This window comes from Cervus elaphus, chromosome 9 (genome assembly GCF_910594005.1).
Source record: "Cervus elaphus chromosome 9, mCerEla1.1, whole genome shotgun sequence".
NCBI classification, from domain to species: Eukaryota; Metazoa; Chordata; class Mammalia; order Artiodactyla; family Cervidae; genus Cervus; species Cervus elaphus.
In genome coordinates, this window is record NC_057823.1 from 15,429,621 (window position 1) to 15,447,292 (window position 17,672).

Below are 17,672 nucleotides of genomic sequence, written 5' to 3' on the forward strand. Positions count from 1 at the left end.
TGTTCTGATGGGAGGGGTCATGCTCAGTAAATCTTTAATCCAGTGTTCTGAGTGGAGCTGTGTTCCCTCCAGGCTGTTTACCTGGGGCCAAACTGGTGGAGGTAATGAAGATAATGGCGACCTCCTTCAAAAGATCCCATGCAAGTCCTGCCACACTCAGTGCCCCGAACCCTGCAGCAGGCCACCCCCGACCCACGCCTCTGCGGGAGACGTGGGTGCTCCCAGGCAGTTCTGGGTCAGTCTCTTGTGGGGTCACTGCTCCTTTCTCCTGGGTCCTGGTGCACATAAGGTTCTGTTTGTGCTGTCCAGGAGTCTGTTTCCCAGTCCTGTGTAAGTTCTGGTAGCTCTGCTGCTGCTGCTGCTAAGTCACTTCAGTCATGTCCGACTCTGTGCGACCCCATAGACAGCAGCCCACCAGGCTCCCCGTCCCTGGGATTCTCCAGGCGAGAACACTGGAGTGGGTTGCCATTTCCTTCTCCAGTGCATGAAAGGGAAAAGTGAAAGTGAAGTTGCTCGGTCATGTCCGACTCTTAGCAACCACATGGACTGCAGCCCACCAGGCTCCCCTGTCCATGGGAGTTTCCAGGCAAGCGTACTGGAGTGGGGTGCCATGGCCTTCTCCCCTGGCAGCTCTATGGTGGGGTTAATGGAGACCTCCTCCAAGAGGGCTTATGCCATACCCAGGTCTGCTGCACCCAGAGCCCGGTCCCTGCGGCAGGCCACTGCTGACCCCTGCCTCCACAGGAGACGCTCAAACACAGTTCTGCCTCAGTCTCTGTGGGGTCCCTGGGTCCTGGTGTGCGCAAGGCCTGTTTGAGCCCTCTGAGCATCTCTGGGGGGAATGGGGTTTGACTCTAAACCTGAAGTCGCCCCTCCTACCGTCTTGCTGGGACTTCTCCTTTGTCCTTGGACGTGGGGTATCTCCTCACCGCCGCCCCAGCACCGTGCAGCCATTAGACTTTAGACGTTAGTTCAAGTCTAACTGGTCCGTTAGAATTTTAGTAACACATAGAGGAATTGGGGCATGAGGGACAAATTAGATATCCAGTTCCTACAGTATGCAGTCAGACCTAGAAATCCTCTCTGCTGTTTCTTTCTTTTTTTTTCCCAAATTAAAAAAAAAGTTATTTTTGGCGGTGCTGAGTCCTCGCTGCTGTGTGCAGGCTTTCTCGAGTTGCAGTTAGTGGGGGCTGCTCTCTAGTTGTGGTGCTAGGGCTTCTCATTGCAATGGCTGCTCTCATTGCAGGACCAAGGATCAAACCTGTGTCCCCCACACTGGCAGGCAGATTCTGAACCACTGAACCACCAGGGAAGCCCCTCTGAGCTGCTGCTTTGTTCTGGGAAGCAAGGAAGCCAGGATTTCCTTAATTTTTTGAGAGTCAGTTAACAGTTCTTCTTGGGACACCTTATGTCCCTTAGAGGCTAACTCTTGTAACAGAGCGCAGTTTCTCTGTTCAGTTCTATACCGCAAAAGCAAATCATCTACATAATGAGTTAAAACAATCATTAGGAAAGTGTCCATCAGCCCAGTCAGCTTTAAGTATTTGAGAAAAATAGGGCTTTCAATATATTCTTGTGGCATCTAGGTGTTCAGATGGTCTCCCCATGTAAAGTCAAAAAGACGTTGGCTTTTCTTTTATACCAGAATACTGAAGAACGCACTGCATAGGTCTCTTACTGCAAAATAACAGATGTCTGCTGGAATGGCTGAGAGTAAGGTGTGAGGATTGGGAACCACAGCGCGGCGAGGAATCAGTGTTACTTATAACCCTCAGGTCCTTTTGCGTTTAACTTCCTTGCCAGCAAAATGGGGGTATTGCAAGGACTAGTATGAGGAATTGTAAGTTCATTCTCAAGGAATTTCTGGATAACAAGAATGCCTCTGGTCTAAATAGGTTTTGTCGGGACTTCCCCGGTGGCTAAGCCTGCACTCACAGTGTCAGGGCCCCAGGTTCCATCCCTGGTCAGGGAACTAGATTTCTCTAGGCCTAAATGAAGACCTGGCACAGGCAAGTAAATAAATATTTAGGGAAAAAACTAGTTATTGCCAAATACTGGGTAGAGGCTTGGGATTGTCAATAATTGTTGTTATTTTCAGTTGCTTTTCATTTATTTTTGGCTTTGTTGAGCAGCATGTTAGATCTTAGTATCCCCACAAGGCATCAAAGTCGTGCCCCCTGAAGTGAAAGTGAGGCACACTAACCACTGGACCGCCAGGGAAGCCCCATCAGTAGTTATTCTGATTGAAGTGGCTGACTTGATTTTCCCAAATTCTGAGGAGGACAATGACCATAATTCCTCAGGCACTTGTAACTGAGTCGTCCATTTCCCCTTATCTGTCTGAGCTTTTGTTTTCCCAGCCATCATTTTCTTGGTCATTATGTTCTGGTCTACACTGGAGTTTTCTAACTCTAAAATCACTTCACCCTTCAGGCAGTATGGACATTACATGCCTCTAAGAGGTCTCATCCTATCAAATGAATTGGAGCGCATTTCACCAAAAGGAACACCTGTCTTCCTGAGATAGTTCTAACTGGAATATTATGTTTCTGATTTTAAAACGCACAGGTAAATCAGAAACACCTGTCATTTGAATTGACTGTTTACTCTGAGGGAGAGGGCAGTGAATGAGGGTAGGGCTGAGAATGGATAAGGTTGCCCCCATGTCTACAAGGGCCTTAGAATTTAGAAGTTGCCCCTCTGAATGTTATTTCAGTTTCCCCTGAGGTGTTTGTGAGGAGAGGGAATACCTTCTCATAGTCCTTAGAGCACCCTGTTCCATATTAAACTCATCATGTCCTGAATCTAATTTAAACCTGTGGCGGTCTTTTTTAATTTTATTTTTGGCCTTGCCACACCGCATGTAGGATCTTAGTTCCCTGACCAACAATTGAACCCTGAGCCCTCTGCATTGGAAGCTTGGAGTCTTAACCACTGGGCTGCCAGGGAAGTCGCACATGGCAGTCTCTTTTAAAATGTCCAGGTTTTTTTGCATTAAAAACAGATGTGATTCTTTTCAAAATGGACTGAAATTTGGGCCGGGTGGTTTCATAATGTGGCAGCTTTCTTTTTCTCCTTTCTGTAAGGTTTTGGCGAGTTGGTCACCAGTAGTGACAAGCACGTTAGAATGCAGAGTAGGCTAATCAAGTTCATATCTTTTAAACAGTCAAGCCTATTCTTCATCTAATCCTTCTTTAAACGGAAATAGTGTTAGAGAAAAAAAAAAGAAAGAAATAGAGCGTAGTGTTGGATCTTTCCGATGGTCCAGAAAACTCTCTGGAGCCACGCTAGAGTGTTGTTTGCAATGTCTTTTCAAATCTTTTGAAATAATCAAAATAGTGTCTCTCGACCTTTGTTTGCACTGACAGATTTTTGCCTACCTCTTTGCTTTCTTTTTTAAAAGAATACTTAAATATTTACTTGACTGCATCAGGTTGTAGTTGCAGTGTGGGGTCTTTCTTGCGGTGCACAGACTCTAGTTGTGGCGTGAGTTTTAGTAGTTGCAGTGGGTTTAGTTGCTCCGAGGCATGTGAGATCTTAGTTCCCTGGCCAGGGATCAAACTCACATCCCCCGCACTGCAAGGCATTTTCTTAACCACCAGACCACCAGGGAAGTCCCTACTAGCTTTTTCTAATTGAGCGCCCAAATAAACCAACTTAGGTAAGTTAAAAGTGCCTCATTTGGGCCGTCTCAGGGAGAAGTTATTGTTTGACTTGCCATTTATTTAAATACTTGGAAGTAAAAAAAAAAATACTTGGAAGTGTCAGATCCTTAAGTGTTACATATAAACACAGCTGAGGTTCCCATAGGTGATTGTCAAGGAGCTGTTGGGCCTTTGAGGCATGACTTCCCATTCTTGATTTGGTTGCCTAATTTAGATATGATCTAACCAACTTAAAAAAATATTTATTTCTATCTATCTATTTTGACCACACCAAGTCTTAATTGAGGCACATGGGATCTTTGGTGGTAGTTTAGCTGCTAAGTCATGTCTGACTCTTGCAACCCCATGGACTGTAGCCCGCCAGGCTCCTCTGTTCATGGGATTTCCCAGGCAAGAATACTGGAGTGGGTGGCCATTTTCTTCTTGAGTTGCGTGGAGACTGTTAGTTGTAGCCTGTGGGATCTAGTTCCCAGACCAGGCATGGAACCCAGACCCCCCTGCATTGGAAGAGCAGAGGGTTAGCCCCTGGATCACCAGGGAAACCCCTGAACAACTCTGAGGACAGTATGATGAATCAAATGCGTTCAGCTTCTTAGTCCGACTCCCCAAAGAGTTACCCTTGACTCAGTTCAACTCTTACATGTCTGGATTTCTCCCTCCAACAGTCTAAAACCACCCAGTGCTTAGAGCAATAGGCGATCAGCCTGTATAGCATGTGTCTCTGGGTCAGTCCTCCAGACAGTTGCACTAGGTTCTCAGATGCCTGAGGACACCTTGTGGCCAGAAAGAGCAAGTTTCTTTTCTTCACGATTGGGTAATTCAGTCTTTCATTTCACTGGCAGTTTCTTGAAACCATTTTTTCAAGTGAAGCCAAACTAATGAGAACTTGCCACCTATGTCTCCTGCCCTAACCACACCCCCACCTTGGTCCTCAGCAGAGCCTCTTAAGGCCCCAAGTCTAAAGTAAAAATAGCTCAAATGAAAACTGATGTCTTTGAAATGGGTGCCTCAGCTGTCTAAAGCTTCAAGTCAGGTGCTTATGTTACAGTAAACAATGTACCTTGTAGTGGGGCGCTCACACTCTACACGTCCTAGAGACGCCACAACGTCCCATGCAGGGCCACGTGGGAAAGATACAAGGGCAGTCAGGAGGCGAGAGACTCGGGGTTGGGGGGCAGCCTTTATTGGGAAGCGAGGCAGGGCAGAGCGAGCCGTTTAGGATTGGCTAGCTTGAATAATTTTGGTGGGCTTTGGACTGCAGGGGTGGTCCCTAGTTGCCTGGCCCTGGCCCTGGGATGATTAAGATGGGAAATATTGCTGGGGAGGGAGGGAGAGGGTGAGTACAGGCCAGATGGAGGAGGTCTGGCTTTGAATTTGTTAGTTTGCACATCAAAGGCATGCTTCTAGCTGGGCTCTTTGCTCTCTCTTAAAATGTCCAGCCCTGGAAGGGATGGTTTCTTCCCAGCCAGAAAGGTTTTGTAAGATACCCAAAATATCATAATACACAGAAAATTTAAAAATACTTACAATTAGTCCTCTGATGTTTTGACATATTAAAGAGAGTTTGGGGTGTTGATAGAAAGGTGGAGATTTTTAGAGAATATGGCATAAGTTGCCCTAAACAGCATAGAGTATTTTACAATGTGTAAAGGAGGAATACAAACAGAAGTGTTGCAGGAAGCAAGGCCCCTTCCAGGGCCTAAGAGTGGCCTCTTATTTAACACTTGGAAATGAATTGTCCAAGGAGACACATGTGCTGACAAAGTAAGAGACTTTATTGGGAAGGGACCCCTGGGCAGAAAGCAGTAGGGTGAGGAAACCCAGGAGAACTGCTGTGACACATGGCTCACAGTCTCGGGTTTTATGGTGATGGGATTAGTTTCCCGGTTGTCTCCAGCCAATCATTCTGACTCAGGGTCTTTCCAGGGGGTGCACATATTGCTCAGCCAAGATGGATGCCAGCAAGGAGGACTCTGGGAGGTGGTAAGACAGGTAGCATCTCATTTTGACCTTTCCTGAACTCTTGCGGCCGGTGGTGGCTTGTTAGTTCCATGTTCCTTGCCAGGACCTCCTGTCATAAAATAACGCATGAAAATGGCTAGTGTGGTACCTGGCCAGGGTGGGTGGTATCAGTCAGTGTGTTTCCCCTAATAGAAGTACGAGGAGTGACTGTAGGCTGGCCCTTAATTAAGGTCCCCATTGTATGGTGGGTGATGGTGCATGTGTGCTCAGCCGTGTCCGACTCTTTGCAACCCTGTGGACTGTAGCCTGCCAGTCTCCTCTGTCCCTGGGGTTCTCCAAGGCAAGAACACTGGAGTGGGGTGCCGTTTGCTTCTCCAGGGGGTCTTTCTGACCCAGGGGTTGAACCTGTGTCTCGTGTGTCTCCTTGGCATTGGCAGGTGGATTCCTTACCACTGAACTGCCTGGGAAGCCTCCCTCCCCCACTGTACAGCGTTAGCTGAAATTTATCTGAAATGTGGAGGGTCTCGAACATTATCTTGGTGGAGTTGTGACGTGTTAGGCATATGGGCAGGTCAGGTTATGCTGTTGGAGGTGTTGATGCAAGTAATCAATGAACAATCTATAATAAGAATAGAAAAGCGTTTTATTCAAGCCAAACTGAGGACTGTAGCCCAGGAAGCAACTCTCTGGATTAGCCCCCTCAGAGCTACTAAGAGGTAGTGGAGGACCAGTACATACATTTTTTTTTTTTGGCTGGGAAATACATGTAGACAAGCATATGTTTTGGTAAAAGATTACTCCTAATCACAAGGAACAGACATCTCAAGTTAATGCTTTTAGTGATTTTTCATCTATGGGGAGATGCAGGAATCTGGGATCCTTGAAATTCTTAAATATGCATCTTAACTACCTAGGAGCCCCTTTATCCGAAGCATAGAATGTTTCATCCTGTTTTTCCCATCCTCAGTACCCTTCAGTGGGTGACTGCGGTGGGTTCTGACTTAATCCTTTGTATGACTGGAAGATGAGGGACATGCTTCTGTAATAGCTAAAGCAGATGTACAACCTATGTTTGACAGGCTATAAGACAGTGTTTTTTAAATTAATTTAGTTTTGGCTGTGCTGGCTCTTCGCACTGCCCGCGCGCTCTAGTTGTGGCGAGCAGAGGCTGCTTGTTGCAGAGCACGGGCTCGAGAGTGTGGGCTCAGTGTTGCGGTGTAGACACTGAGCTCTCCCGTGGCATGTGGGATCTTCCTGGATCAGGGATTGAACCTGTGTCCCCTGCATTGGCAGAAAGATTCTTAACAACTGGACCACCAGGGAAGTCCAAGACAGAGTATTTCAGTTAGCATGAAGTTCAAGTTAAATCATGTATGCCCTAATGACTTCCCTGTACCTCATTATGTGAAAATTTCTTCCGTCAGAGGGTGTGAAATGATGAGTACATGTAACTTATGTTACAGTGAGTGATATTGGCATATAATTAAAGGTAAGGGGTTATAAATAAATGGAAAAAATAATAAAAATTAAAAATAAAACAGCCTGCAAAAAAAGAAAAAAGAGGTAAGGGGTGGTTATCAGGGTCATGGTTGAACGCTAGAAGAGAGCAGTAGGAGAAAGCCCTGTGAGTGGTCCTCTTACCAGGGGCTCCATGGGTTAACTGGTTAAGAGGCCGGTACCTCCTGGGGAAGCAGCAGTTTCCATTAATTTTCAGAATGGTGCAGATAGTAGTAATCTTTTCCAGACCACCCCCCCCCATACCTTTTTAGAAGAGCCCAGTGTTGCATATTTTAAAAAATTAATTGAACACAACAAAAATGTTGGAACACTGAAGGCAGTAGGAGTGTGTTGGTGAGTTCTTGCCTTTTGGCTTCAGAAATCTGGTGACACAGAGAGTAATACGCCTATACAAGGATCTGCCATGGCCAGAGCACAATGAGTAGTTCCTGCAAAAGGTGTGAGGGGAGTCCTAAAAAGTTTGTTTGCCATCAGCTCTATGGACCTCTCACCCCTAGTTTGGGAAGTAAGCCCATCAATTTTATTGCCAGTGGAGTTTTAAAATGTGGAATAAGGTGCATTTGTTGGTAAGTTCGCCAGCATAGAGGAGGTCCCAGCATTCTATCTAGGCCCTTAGGGCAGAGACCTCTCAGTGTTTTTTCTGTTTTATGAATGTCCTGTTCAGTTCAGTTCAGTCACTTAGTCGTGTCTGATTCTTTGCGACCCCATGGACTGCAGGCCTCCCTGTCTATCACCAACTCCCGGAGTTTACTCAGACTCATGTCCATTGAGTTGGTGATGCCATACAACCATCTCATCCTCTGAAGTCCCCTTCTCCTCCCACCTTCAGTCTTTCCCAGCATCAGGGTCTTTTCAAATAAGTCAGCTCTTCGCATCAGGTGGCCAAAGTATTGGAGTTTCAGCTTCAGCATCAGTCCTTCCAGTGAATATTCAGGACCGATTTCCTTTAGGATGGACTGATTGAGTCTCCTTGCAGTCTAAGGGACTCTCAAGAGTCTTCTCCAACACCACAGTTCAAAAGCATCAATTCTTCGGTGCTCAGCTTTCTTTACAGTCCAACTCTATGAAAAACCATAGCTTCGACTACATTGACCTTGTTGGCAAAGTAATGCCCTCTGCTTTTTTTTGTTTGTTTGTTTTAAAATACATTTAATAAAAATAACCCAGTTTTACATATTTTACACGTGTAGAATATTTACAAATATCTTTTAAAGCATTTACTTTATGTTTACTATTGTGCCTTTTTCACTGTTTCCTTCAGTAGTAGAATATTGTCCAGTTTTCTCTGTAGCTAAAAAATTAGCTTCTTGGGTAATCCTCCTTGTTCCAAGGCCTCTGTTTTCTTCCGTTTTGTTGCCATGGCTGGATTGGACTGCTCCTTTAGAGCCTCTGCTGGACAGTTTGGTCTTGGCAGCTGACATCCAGGTGTTGGCCCTGGCCGATTACTGAAATACTTAGTTTTCAACGCCTGTGTGGCTGTAATTCGAGCACATGGATTAAATAAGAATAAGCCTTGTATAAGATCTAGCAAGTCATCTCCTGCTGCAATGAAGATATGTTGTAATGGGATTCCAGGAAAACTCTTAAATGTCATGAAATCTGGAAGACTACACGTCAGGCCACTGCTCTTCAGTTGGTGTGCCCAAAGTTTCAAATATTCTTGTTAGTTGATCAAGGTCTGAATCTCCTGGCAAAAAAGGAACCCTTAGAAGCAACTCTGCTAATATACAGCCCACAGCCCACATGTCCACACCTACACCATACATTCTAGCTCCAAACAGTAGCTCAGGGGCCCGATACCACCTGGTTACAACCTGATGTGTATAAGCTCTACTGGGGCTCCCAAATGATTTGGCCAGGCCAAAATCGGCCAGTTTTAGAACTCCATTTTCATCTAGCAACAAGTTGTTTGGTTTTAGGTCCCTATGCAGAATCCAATGTTGATGTAAATATTCTAATCCTTGAAGAGTCATCAACATATAGGCTTTGATATGTGAAGGTGTTAGCACAAGACTGTTATCCTTTATTATAACCTCTAGATCAGTTTCCATAAAATCAAAGACAAGGCTAATGTTAGATTTATGTCCAAAAGCATCAAGGAGACCAATTATATTTGGATGACTTAGCTCCTGTAATAATTTTATCTCTCTTAAGGCTGTTCTATTTATACCATCTTTAGCTTCTGATCTATGTCCAAGTTTGATTTTCTTAATGGCGACAGTTTGGTTGGTGTTCTTGTCTCTGGCCTTGTAAACCGTGGCAAACTGTCCCTCCCCGAGGAAGTCCAGTTTTTCATAACGCTTCACTCGCGACTTCACGTCCACAGCCATCAGTGGTGAGGAGCCCGTCTCCAGCTGAAAGGGATGAGCTGCCAAGACAGCAGGAATTTAAAGCTACCTTAAAGCCTCCAACAGCCACTTCCGCCCACTGCCTCTGCTTTTTAATATGCCGTCTAGGTTAGTCATAACTTTTCTTCCGAGGAGCAAGTGTTTTTTAATTTCATGGTTGCAATCACCATCTGCAGTGATTTTGGAGCCCAAAAATAAAGTCTGTCACTATTTCTATTGTTTCCCCATCTATTTCCCATGAAGTGGTGGGACCAGATGCCATGATTTTAGTTTTCTGAATGTTGAGCTTTAAGCCAACTTTTTCACTCTTCTCTTTCACTTTCATCAAGAGGCTCTTTAGTTCTTCTTCTCTTTCTTCTGTAAGGGTGGTGTCATCTGCATATCTGAGATTATTGATATTTCTCCAGGCAGTCTTGATTCCAGCTTGTGCTTCATCCAGCTCAGTGTTCTCATGATGTTCTCTGAATATAAGTTAAATAAGCAGGGTGACAGTATACAGCCTTGATGTGCTCTTTTCCCAATCTGGAACCAGTCTGTTGTTCCATGTCCAGTTCTTTTTTTTTTTTTAATTTTTAAAAATTTTTTAATTTTTATTTATTTTTTTTTATTAGTTGGAGACTAATTACTTCACAACATTTCAGTGGGTTTTGTCATACATTTATATGAATTAGCCATAGATTTACACGTATTCCCCATCCCGACCATGTCCAGTTCTAACTGTTGCTTCCTGACCTGCGTACAGATTTCCCAGGAGGCAGGTCAGGTGGTTTGGTATTCCCATCTCTTTAAGAATTTTCCACAGTTTGTGGTGATCCACACAGTCAAAGGCTTTGGCATAGTCAATAAAGCAGAAATAGATGTTTTTCTGGAACTCTTTTGTGTTTTTGATAATGCAACAGATGTTGGCAATTTGATCTCTAATCCTCTGCCTTTTCTAAATCCAGCTTGAAATCTGGACATTCATGGTTCATGTACTGTTGAAGCCTGGCTTGGAGAATTTTGAGCATTACTTTACTAGCGTGTGAGATGAGTGCAATTGTGCAGTAGTTTGAGCATTCTTTGGCATTGCCTTTCTTTGGGATTGGAATGAAAACTGACCTTTTCCAGTCCTGTGGCCACTGCTGAGTTTTCCAGATTTGCTAACATATTTGGGCCAAGGTCATATATAGCATCAGGTCTGAGATGTAGGTATGTGTCTCAGAAACTCAAGTCAGTTTCTTGTGTACTGAAATGAGCCTCTGAAGCTCTGAGGTTTTATTATGTGCATGGATGTTTGTGACCTGAACTTATGTTTGGGTAATTGTGAGGCAAGATGTTATGAGCTCTACATCTGTAAAGGGGTGACCTTGGATAAGAAGTTGTTCTTGGTGGTGAGACCAGACAGCTAGACCATTGGCAGTGGCCTAATGATATGCAATAAAGGGTGCAAATATGCTTGAATTAAAGACAGATCCTGAGAGCCCTATCACTTCTTTCCTATTGTGTGTAGGCAGAGGGCAGGTGCAGCCTTAGAGGGTGCTTCCTAATTAAGGTGGGGTTGCAAGAAAGGCCTGCTGGGGGCCAAGTCCTTTCTCTCCAAGTCTTTAGTTCTTCATTCTGTTAAGTATGATTACTATCACATGCAATGAAGACTCATGGTTACTATTGCATGCAGTAAAAATTTTAACTATGGCAAAAATGAAGATGAACCATGTCTCTATCTTTATGGAAAATTATTACTGTTAACCCCAGGATTGCAGGACTGTCAATATTGCGCCCCCCCCCTCCCTTTTTACATCTGCACCCAAGCAGTTCCTCAAAGAGTGTTTAAGATGCAAGATGGTGGAAATAAAAAATGATCTGTTATGCATCCTCACTTTTGAGGCCCAGCCCTCCACAGACACACATTCCCAGTGTCCTTATTATCCTATAGCATTGTTTACTTAAAAAAAATTTTTTTTTGGTTGTTCTGGGTCTTTTGTTGCTGCCCGCAGGGTTTCTCTAGTTGTAATGAGTGGTGACTACTCTGTTGTGGTGCCATAGGCTCTAGACATGCCGGTTTCAGTAGTTGTGGCACTCGGGGTTAGTTACTCTGAGACATGTGGGATCTTCCCGGACCAGGGATTGAACCCACACCCTCTTCATTGGCAGGCAGATTCTTATCCATTATACCACCATGTAAGTCTGCGTTGTTTACTTTCTTCACAGCCCTAACTTTCATTTATAAACCCAGACTGCTGTTATATTAACCATCTCTTTCCCCCAGAAATTTGAGCACCAGCATTTCAAGAACTTGTTTCATGCCCATATGTCTGGAGTGCACAGCGCCTTATCTATGCTAAATTGTGTATGTTCTGAGCCTACAGTGCCTAGTAGAAGAGTGATGCTGAAAAATGAGCATCAAGAGCATGGTTTCTGAGCAAGAAAGCCTTGCTTCGGATAGTAACCCTGTCTCTATCCCTTGTTAGGTTTGTGTTCTTGACAATTTATCAAAACTCATAAAGCCTCAGTTGATTTGAAATTTCGAAAAGGAGATAATACCTAACACAAGTCCAAATCTTGTAAGACGACTTTTTGGACAATCTCTTACTGATACAACCTATTATCATTTATGGTTTGTGGCCATCCTTATTATGATTTGTTCCACCCTTCTATTTGAATACAAGTGTGAACCTGGTAGTTTTTTTTTAAATTAAATTTTATTTTCTTATTGGAGTATAGTTGCTTTACAGTGGTGTGTTAGCTGCTGCAGTCCAGTGAAATGAATCAGCTACAAGTATACACATATCCCCTTCAACCTGGTAGTTTCTGGCAAGAAGGCACTAACAAAAAAAGATTGAAAGCTTTAATTAAGAACAAATGAGAAATCCATTTCATGACAAAAATTGTAACTATGGAAAAATAAAATCTTCCTAAAGAAAAATATACATGGTAATACTGAGTCAAAATGTTTAACGATTAACCTGAAAAAAACACCAAGTTGATGTAAAAATCCACAATTACAATGGGATGTTTCAATATATCCTAATATTTGCTAGTATAGAAGTTTTTTGCAAGTTAATAAAACAGCTCTTAAGAAAAATCTACAGAAGCATTAGACCTAAAAAACAAACAAAAAAGGAACATCGTTTTCAGTCACATACAATTAAACATAACTGAACATGTACTGAGGAATTATGTTCAAGTAACTATGAGTAACTGGAAGTAGCCACAGTTTATCTGATAAGAGGAAGGTGCTCATTCTCAATGGAAGGACTGGGTCACAGGTATCACTGAGCAGCACATAGAGGCACACACAGCAGGATCATATGGTTCCTTCTGAGTGCACCACCATAGCTATTGTTGTGGAATCAGGAGCACTCGGTCACTAGCAGGATCAACAGAACCAAGTATTTTCTACACAAATTAGACCTTATACAAATACAATATAGAGAAGAGGGGAGTCAGTGCGTCACAAAACTTTCTCAGCCACAACAGTCTTAAATTTGTTGCCCAGTGGACACATGAGCACTTACAGGAGAATCCAAACTGTGGTGGATCTTTGTTGTGGAACAGGTCTGAGAAAGGGGAAGTCATGTAGGTGGGGGTAACCAGGATACTTTGGACTGGCTGGGCCAAGAATCAGGAAAACGGGTTGGAACCAGGTATATATGAAACTCCTATGTGGCTCAAAAACTAAGGCCTTCTTCACTTTGCCTTCCAGATGTCATGCAAGGGAGGCTAGTGGTGAATTCTAACATGGAACCCTAAAAAGAACAGGTTCTAGAAAATGTAGGTCACAGCATATTACTCATGTTGACAGAACACACTCCAAGAGACCATCTCCAATTCTACGTTTTATGGTCCTGTCACAGGTCTCTCTTCTTTCCACAAATATAAAGACTCACTGGTCTGTTAGTGTTATTACAAAAATAAATAAAAGTTTAAATGTTAATAGCATGACATTTCTAGCTTTTAAATCTCATAGACTTGAAACCCTGTGAGAGGAGAAACCACATCAGTTATGTTCACTGTTGTATTCACAGCACAGGCACATAGTAGGTGCTGAATATGAATGGAGGGATGGTAATGCCACTAGTTGACTTCAGAGATATCATGTCATTATTCTAACTGCATTGTGGGTAAAAGAGACCCTAAATGGTGATATCAGAATACTGGAGGAGGATTTTTAATGTGCTCTTGGGGGAAAAAATGTCACTACAGTGCAAAGGTGTTGTAGTTATAAATTTAAATATGAAATAACCAAGCTCGCAAACAATGTAAAGCTGCTTCATTGAAGTATGCAGGTGATGTCAACATGGGTCTCTTGTCTTAATGTGAAGCCGATTACCCAAATCACAGTCAGATGGAATGACAAGAGTTGAGAGAAAAGGTGTAACTAAGTCAAATAAGATTAAGATAAACTTTGCATACTTACAACTTTATGCCAACTATTTATTAGCAAGGAAAATGGAAAAAGATACTTTTGACAAAAGTTTTTCTAATGAAAGAGGAATATTTACAGTGGGTAAGAAATACCCAGTACCTGCCACAGGAAGCCAATAGGAAAATCCCAACAACTACCAGTGTCATTATTCCATGACCCCTTTACTTACAGAACAATTTAAAAGTTATATATTTTGGCACATTATATAATGTTGGCACATTACATTATATTCCAGTTCACCCATGGTGCCAACAGATTTCAAAATGGAAAGACAAAAATTCTATAAGCTAGTTTAAGGAAAAATACTACCCACTAAGCTTGCTTAAGTACTATTGCTTAAAGAGTTCTTACAGAATTGTTTCAACTCAGTCTTCAGTTGCAAAGTTAACAAGTAGAATCCATAACTAAAGGCTGAGTTTCAGAACAAGCCACTAATAAAGAGGATATATTTTTAACTTTTAAAACATTTCTTTCATGTGAATTTTCTGGAGTACTATTATATGTGAATTAATCCACATCAGGCTTTCCCATGTTATTTACACTTTACAGCATTGATCTCTAGTAGTTTTAACAAGACTTTGAATGTGTTTGTTAAGCTAGAAAACTCTGCTGTATTTATCAGTTATAATTTATCTAGTGTGCATTCTCATGACATGTTTATGTAAGGAGGTGGGCCAATTGAAGGCTTTCCCACAGTGTTTACATTCAAGAAGTTTCTCTCCAGTGTGAATTCTCTCATGGCTTCTGTATGAACTGGGTCGACTAAAGGCTTTCCCACAGTCTTTACATTTATATGGTTTCTCACCAGTGTGCACTCTCAAGTGACCTCGAAAGGTTGTGCGGTAAATGAATGCCTTCCCACATTCCTTACATTCATAGGGTTTCTCTCCAGTGTGAGTTCTTTCATGTACTTGAACATAACTGGAACAACTGAAGGCTTTACCACATATTTTACAATCATAGGGCTTCTCTCCTGTGTGAGTTCTTTCATGTATTCGAAATGAACTAGGACAATTAAATGCTTTCCCACATTCTGTACATTTATAAGGTCCATCTCCAGTGTGCGTCATCATGTGTCTTCGAAAGCTTGTGAGAGAAACGAATGCTTTCCCACATTTCTCACATTTATAGGGTTTCTCCCCAGTGTGAGTTCTTTCATGTATTTGCAGACCTAGAGGAGAACTGAAGGTTTTTCCACACTGCTTACATTCATACGGTTTCTCTGCAGTGTGAGTCCGCTCATGTCTTCGAAAGGAAGTGGGACAACTGAGGGCTTTACCACACTGCTTACATATATATGGTTTCTCGCCAGTGTGAGTTCTCACGTGGACTTGAAAAGTGGTGAGCCAATGGAAGGCTTTTCCACATTCCTTACATTGATAAGGTTTCTCTCCAGTGTGAGTTCTTTCATGTGTTCGAAATGAACTGGAACAACTGAAGGCTCTACCACATTGTTTACATTCATAGGGTTTTTCTCCAGTGTGAGATCTTTCGTGTATTCTGTATGAACTGGGACAATTGAATGCTTTCCCACAGTCCTTACATTTATAAGGTCCAACTCCAGTATGTGTTATCATGTGTCTTTGAAAACTTCCAAGAGAAATAAAAGCTTTTCCACATTCCTTACAATCATAAGGTTTCTCTCCAGTATGAGTTCTCTCATGTTTTCGAAGAGAACTGGGACAACTGAAGGCTTTACTACACTTTTTACATTCATAGGGTTTTTCTCCAGTATGAGTCCTTTCATGGCTTCGAAAGGAACTGGGACAACTGAGGGCTTTACCACATTGCTTACATTCATAGGGTTTCTCTCCTGTGTGAGTTCTTTCATGTGTTTGAAAGGTTTGATGGTATCGAAAGGCTTTTCCACACTGTTTACACTGATAGGGTTTCTCTCCAGTGTGAGTCCGTTCATGTTTTCGAACAGACTGACGATATCTAAAGGATTTCCCACATTCCTTACATTTATAGGATTTTTCTATACCATGATTACTTTCATGTTTTTGGAAAGGCTGGAGGTAACTGAAGGCTTTCCCACATACTCTACATTTATAAGGCTTCCTTCCATATTCCTGATACTTGGATGGTTTGGGTGCAGTGTGAGATCTCAGGTGCCTGTTAAGGGATGAACGACTCATGAAGACTTTTCCACACACACTGCATTCCCATGGTTTAGTAGAATTTTTCGTGTTCAGATTAAGATTTGGAATAAGGCTGCTGTTTTCTCCACATTGACTACCTTCTTTACTTTCACAGAGTCTCTGTAATATATGACTTCTGTTAAAAAAGAAATTAGAAACACACTGTTAATGATTTTTTTAATGATTTTATAATAAATACTAGTATTACATTTTTCCCATTTACAAGGAAAGTGTAGGGTTTTATGCACTATATCGTTTTTAAAAGTGAATATACTGAATGCTCTGTAAGAAAGCTCAACCACTGCTATTATCATAGTGATATTTATATATGCAGTCTCTGAATATGTGTCAAAGTAAACTATTTGGGAAACAACATCCATGACATAAGAAAACATTTTTGGTTAAAATTTTCTGACAAATAAATTTGAAACTGGGCCCTTTTGTTTCCACTTGTTTTTAGATTTTCATGACATGAGATTCCCATGTGGGACACTGCTTCCCATTTTAAGTACAACTCACCTCAGATTTCTTTCCTGGTTTTTGTATTGATCTTCAGTGTAATGGTCCTCCCATTTATCCCCTAAAATGCAGACCCCAAAAGATCAGTAAATTATAGGAAAATTATTACTTCACAGGTCTATGATGACCTCAAACTATGATTTATTTACCAAAGATTTCCCTTTCCCCGTTCCAAATCTGAGAAAAACACTGATGGGCAGGAAGCACTTGTTCTCTAAGTGAAGGAATGTCATTATCCTTACTTATTAAGGCCAGGTTACTCAAAGTTTCCCGCATCACATCTCTGTAGAGTTTCTTCTGCGAAGGCCCCAGCAGAGCCCACTCCTCCAGGGTGAAGTTCACAGCCACATCCTCAAAGGCCACTGGGTCCTAAAACATCACAAATATGTGTACAGGAAGATGGGTGAGATGGACAGTACTGGGAATCTGTAGTCCATCCATAAGTTTACATGTGCTGCTGTTATGAAATTTACTTGTTCTGTGACCTGGTAATGAAAATTCTTACTCTCTACCACTTCCTCACAAACTTAACAGCATCATGAACACAGACATGAAAATTATTTCTAAATTTTTACTATGATCACTTAAGTCTTATTATTCTCTAATGGTAGGGTCGGGAGCATGCTGGAGCAATGTGAACTCCAAATGAAAGAAATATTTCCATTTTGAGACTGTCAGTTCTGCATGAGAAAAACTCATCTCCTTTAATACCTACCATATCACACAGTACTCCATTAAGCACAGGGTCACCTATGCATGAGGTTTTAATGGGAAAAAACAGTGAAGAGCTGAAGTTTTTTCTTCTACTCCCATCATCAAACATGACAGGTCAAGAGTCCTATGTAAATCCAGCTTATGTTTAGGCCTACCTGGCCATACTGTCCTGAAGTAATCTAGGCTACTAGAAGCAGTCAGATGCAGGGGACTCCCCTGGTGGTCCAGTGGCTAAGACTTCACACTCCTGATGCAGGAGATGGGTTCAGTCACTGGTCAAGGAACTAGATCCCACATGCCACAAGTAAAGATCCCATGTGCTACAACAAAGACCCAGCACAGCCAAATTAAAAAAAAAAAATGTAGTAGTGGTCAGATAATGAATGAAAATAATCTTGTG

At 42.4% G+C, this 17,672-nt stretch overlaps 2 protein-coding genes across 9 annotated transcripts in view; both read right to left on the minus strand.

Annotated features, from left to right (window-relative positions):
• Positions 1–8,323: 8,323 nt before the first annotated feature.
• LOC122699433 (cyclin-dependent kinase 7-like) lies at positions 8,324–9,580 on the minus strand. Its single transcript, XM_043911370.1, is given in 2 exon segments — positions 8,324–8,758; positions 8,760–9,580. Coding segments are annotated over 2 exon segments (1,038 nt in total). The 5' UTR covers positions 9,476–9,580; the 3' UTR covers positions 8,324–8,436.
• Positions 9,581–14,421: 4,841 nt separating this feature from the next.
• Positions 14,422–17,672, minus strand: part of LOC122699430 (zinc finger protein 791-like) — a 62,742-nt gene continuing 59,491 nt past the window's right edge. For 6 of the 8 annotated variants that reach the window (XM_043911361.1, XM_043911364.1, XM_043911360.1 and 3 more), the window contains 3 exons: positions 16,801–16,927; positions 16,559–16,619; positions 14,422–16,175 (listed from right to left, as the gene is read on the minus strand). In XM_043911361.1, the coding sequence (XP_043767296.1) occupies positions 14,528–16,175; positions 16,559–16,619; positions 16,801–16,834 (1,743 nt within the window). In that variant the 5' untranslated portion in view covers positions 16,835–16,927 and the 3' untranslated portion in view covers positions 14,422–14,527. The remainder of the gene's footprint in view (positions 16,176–16,558; positions 16,620–16,800; positions 16,928–17,672) is intronic. The other 2 variants (XM_043911365.1, XM_043911366.1) reach the window with 2 other exon arrangements.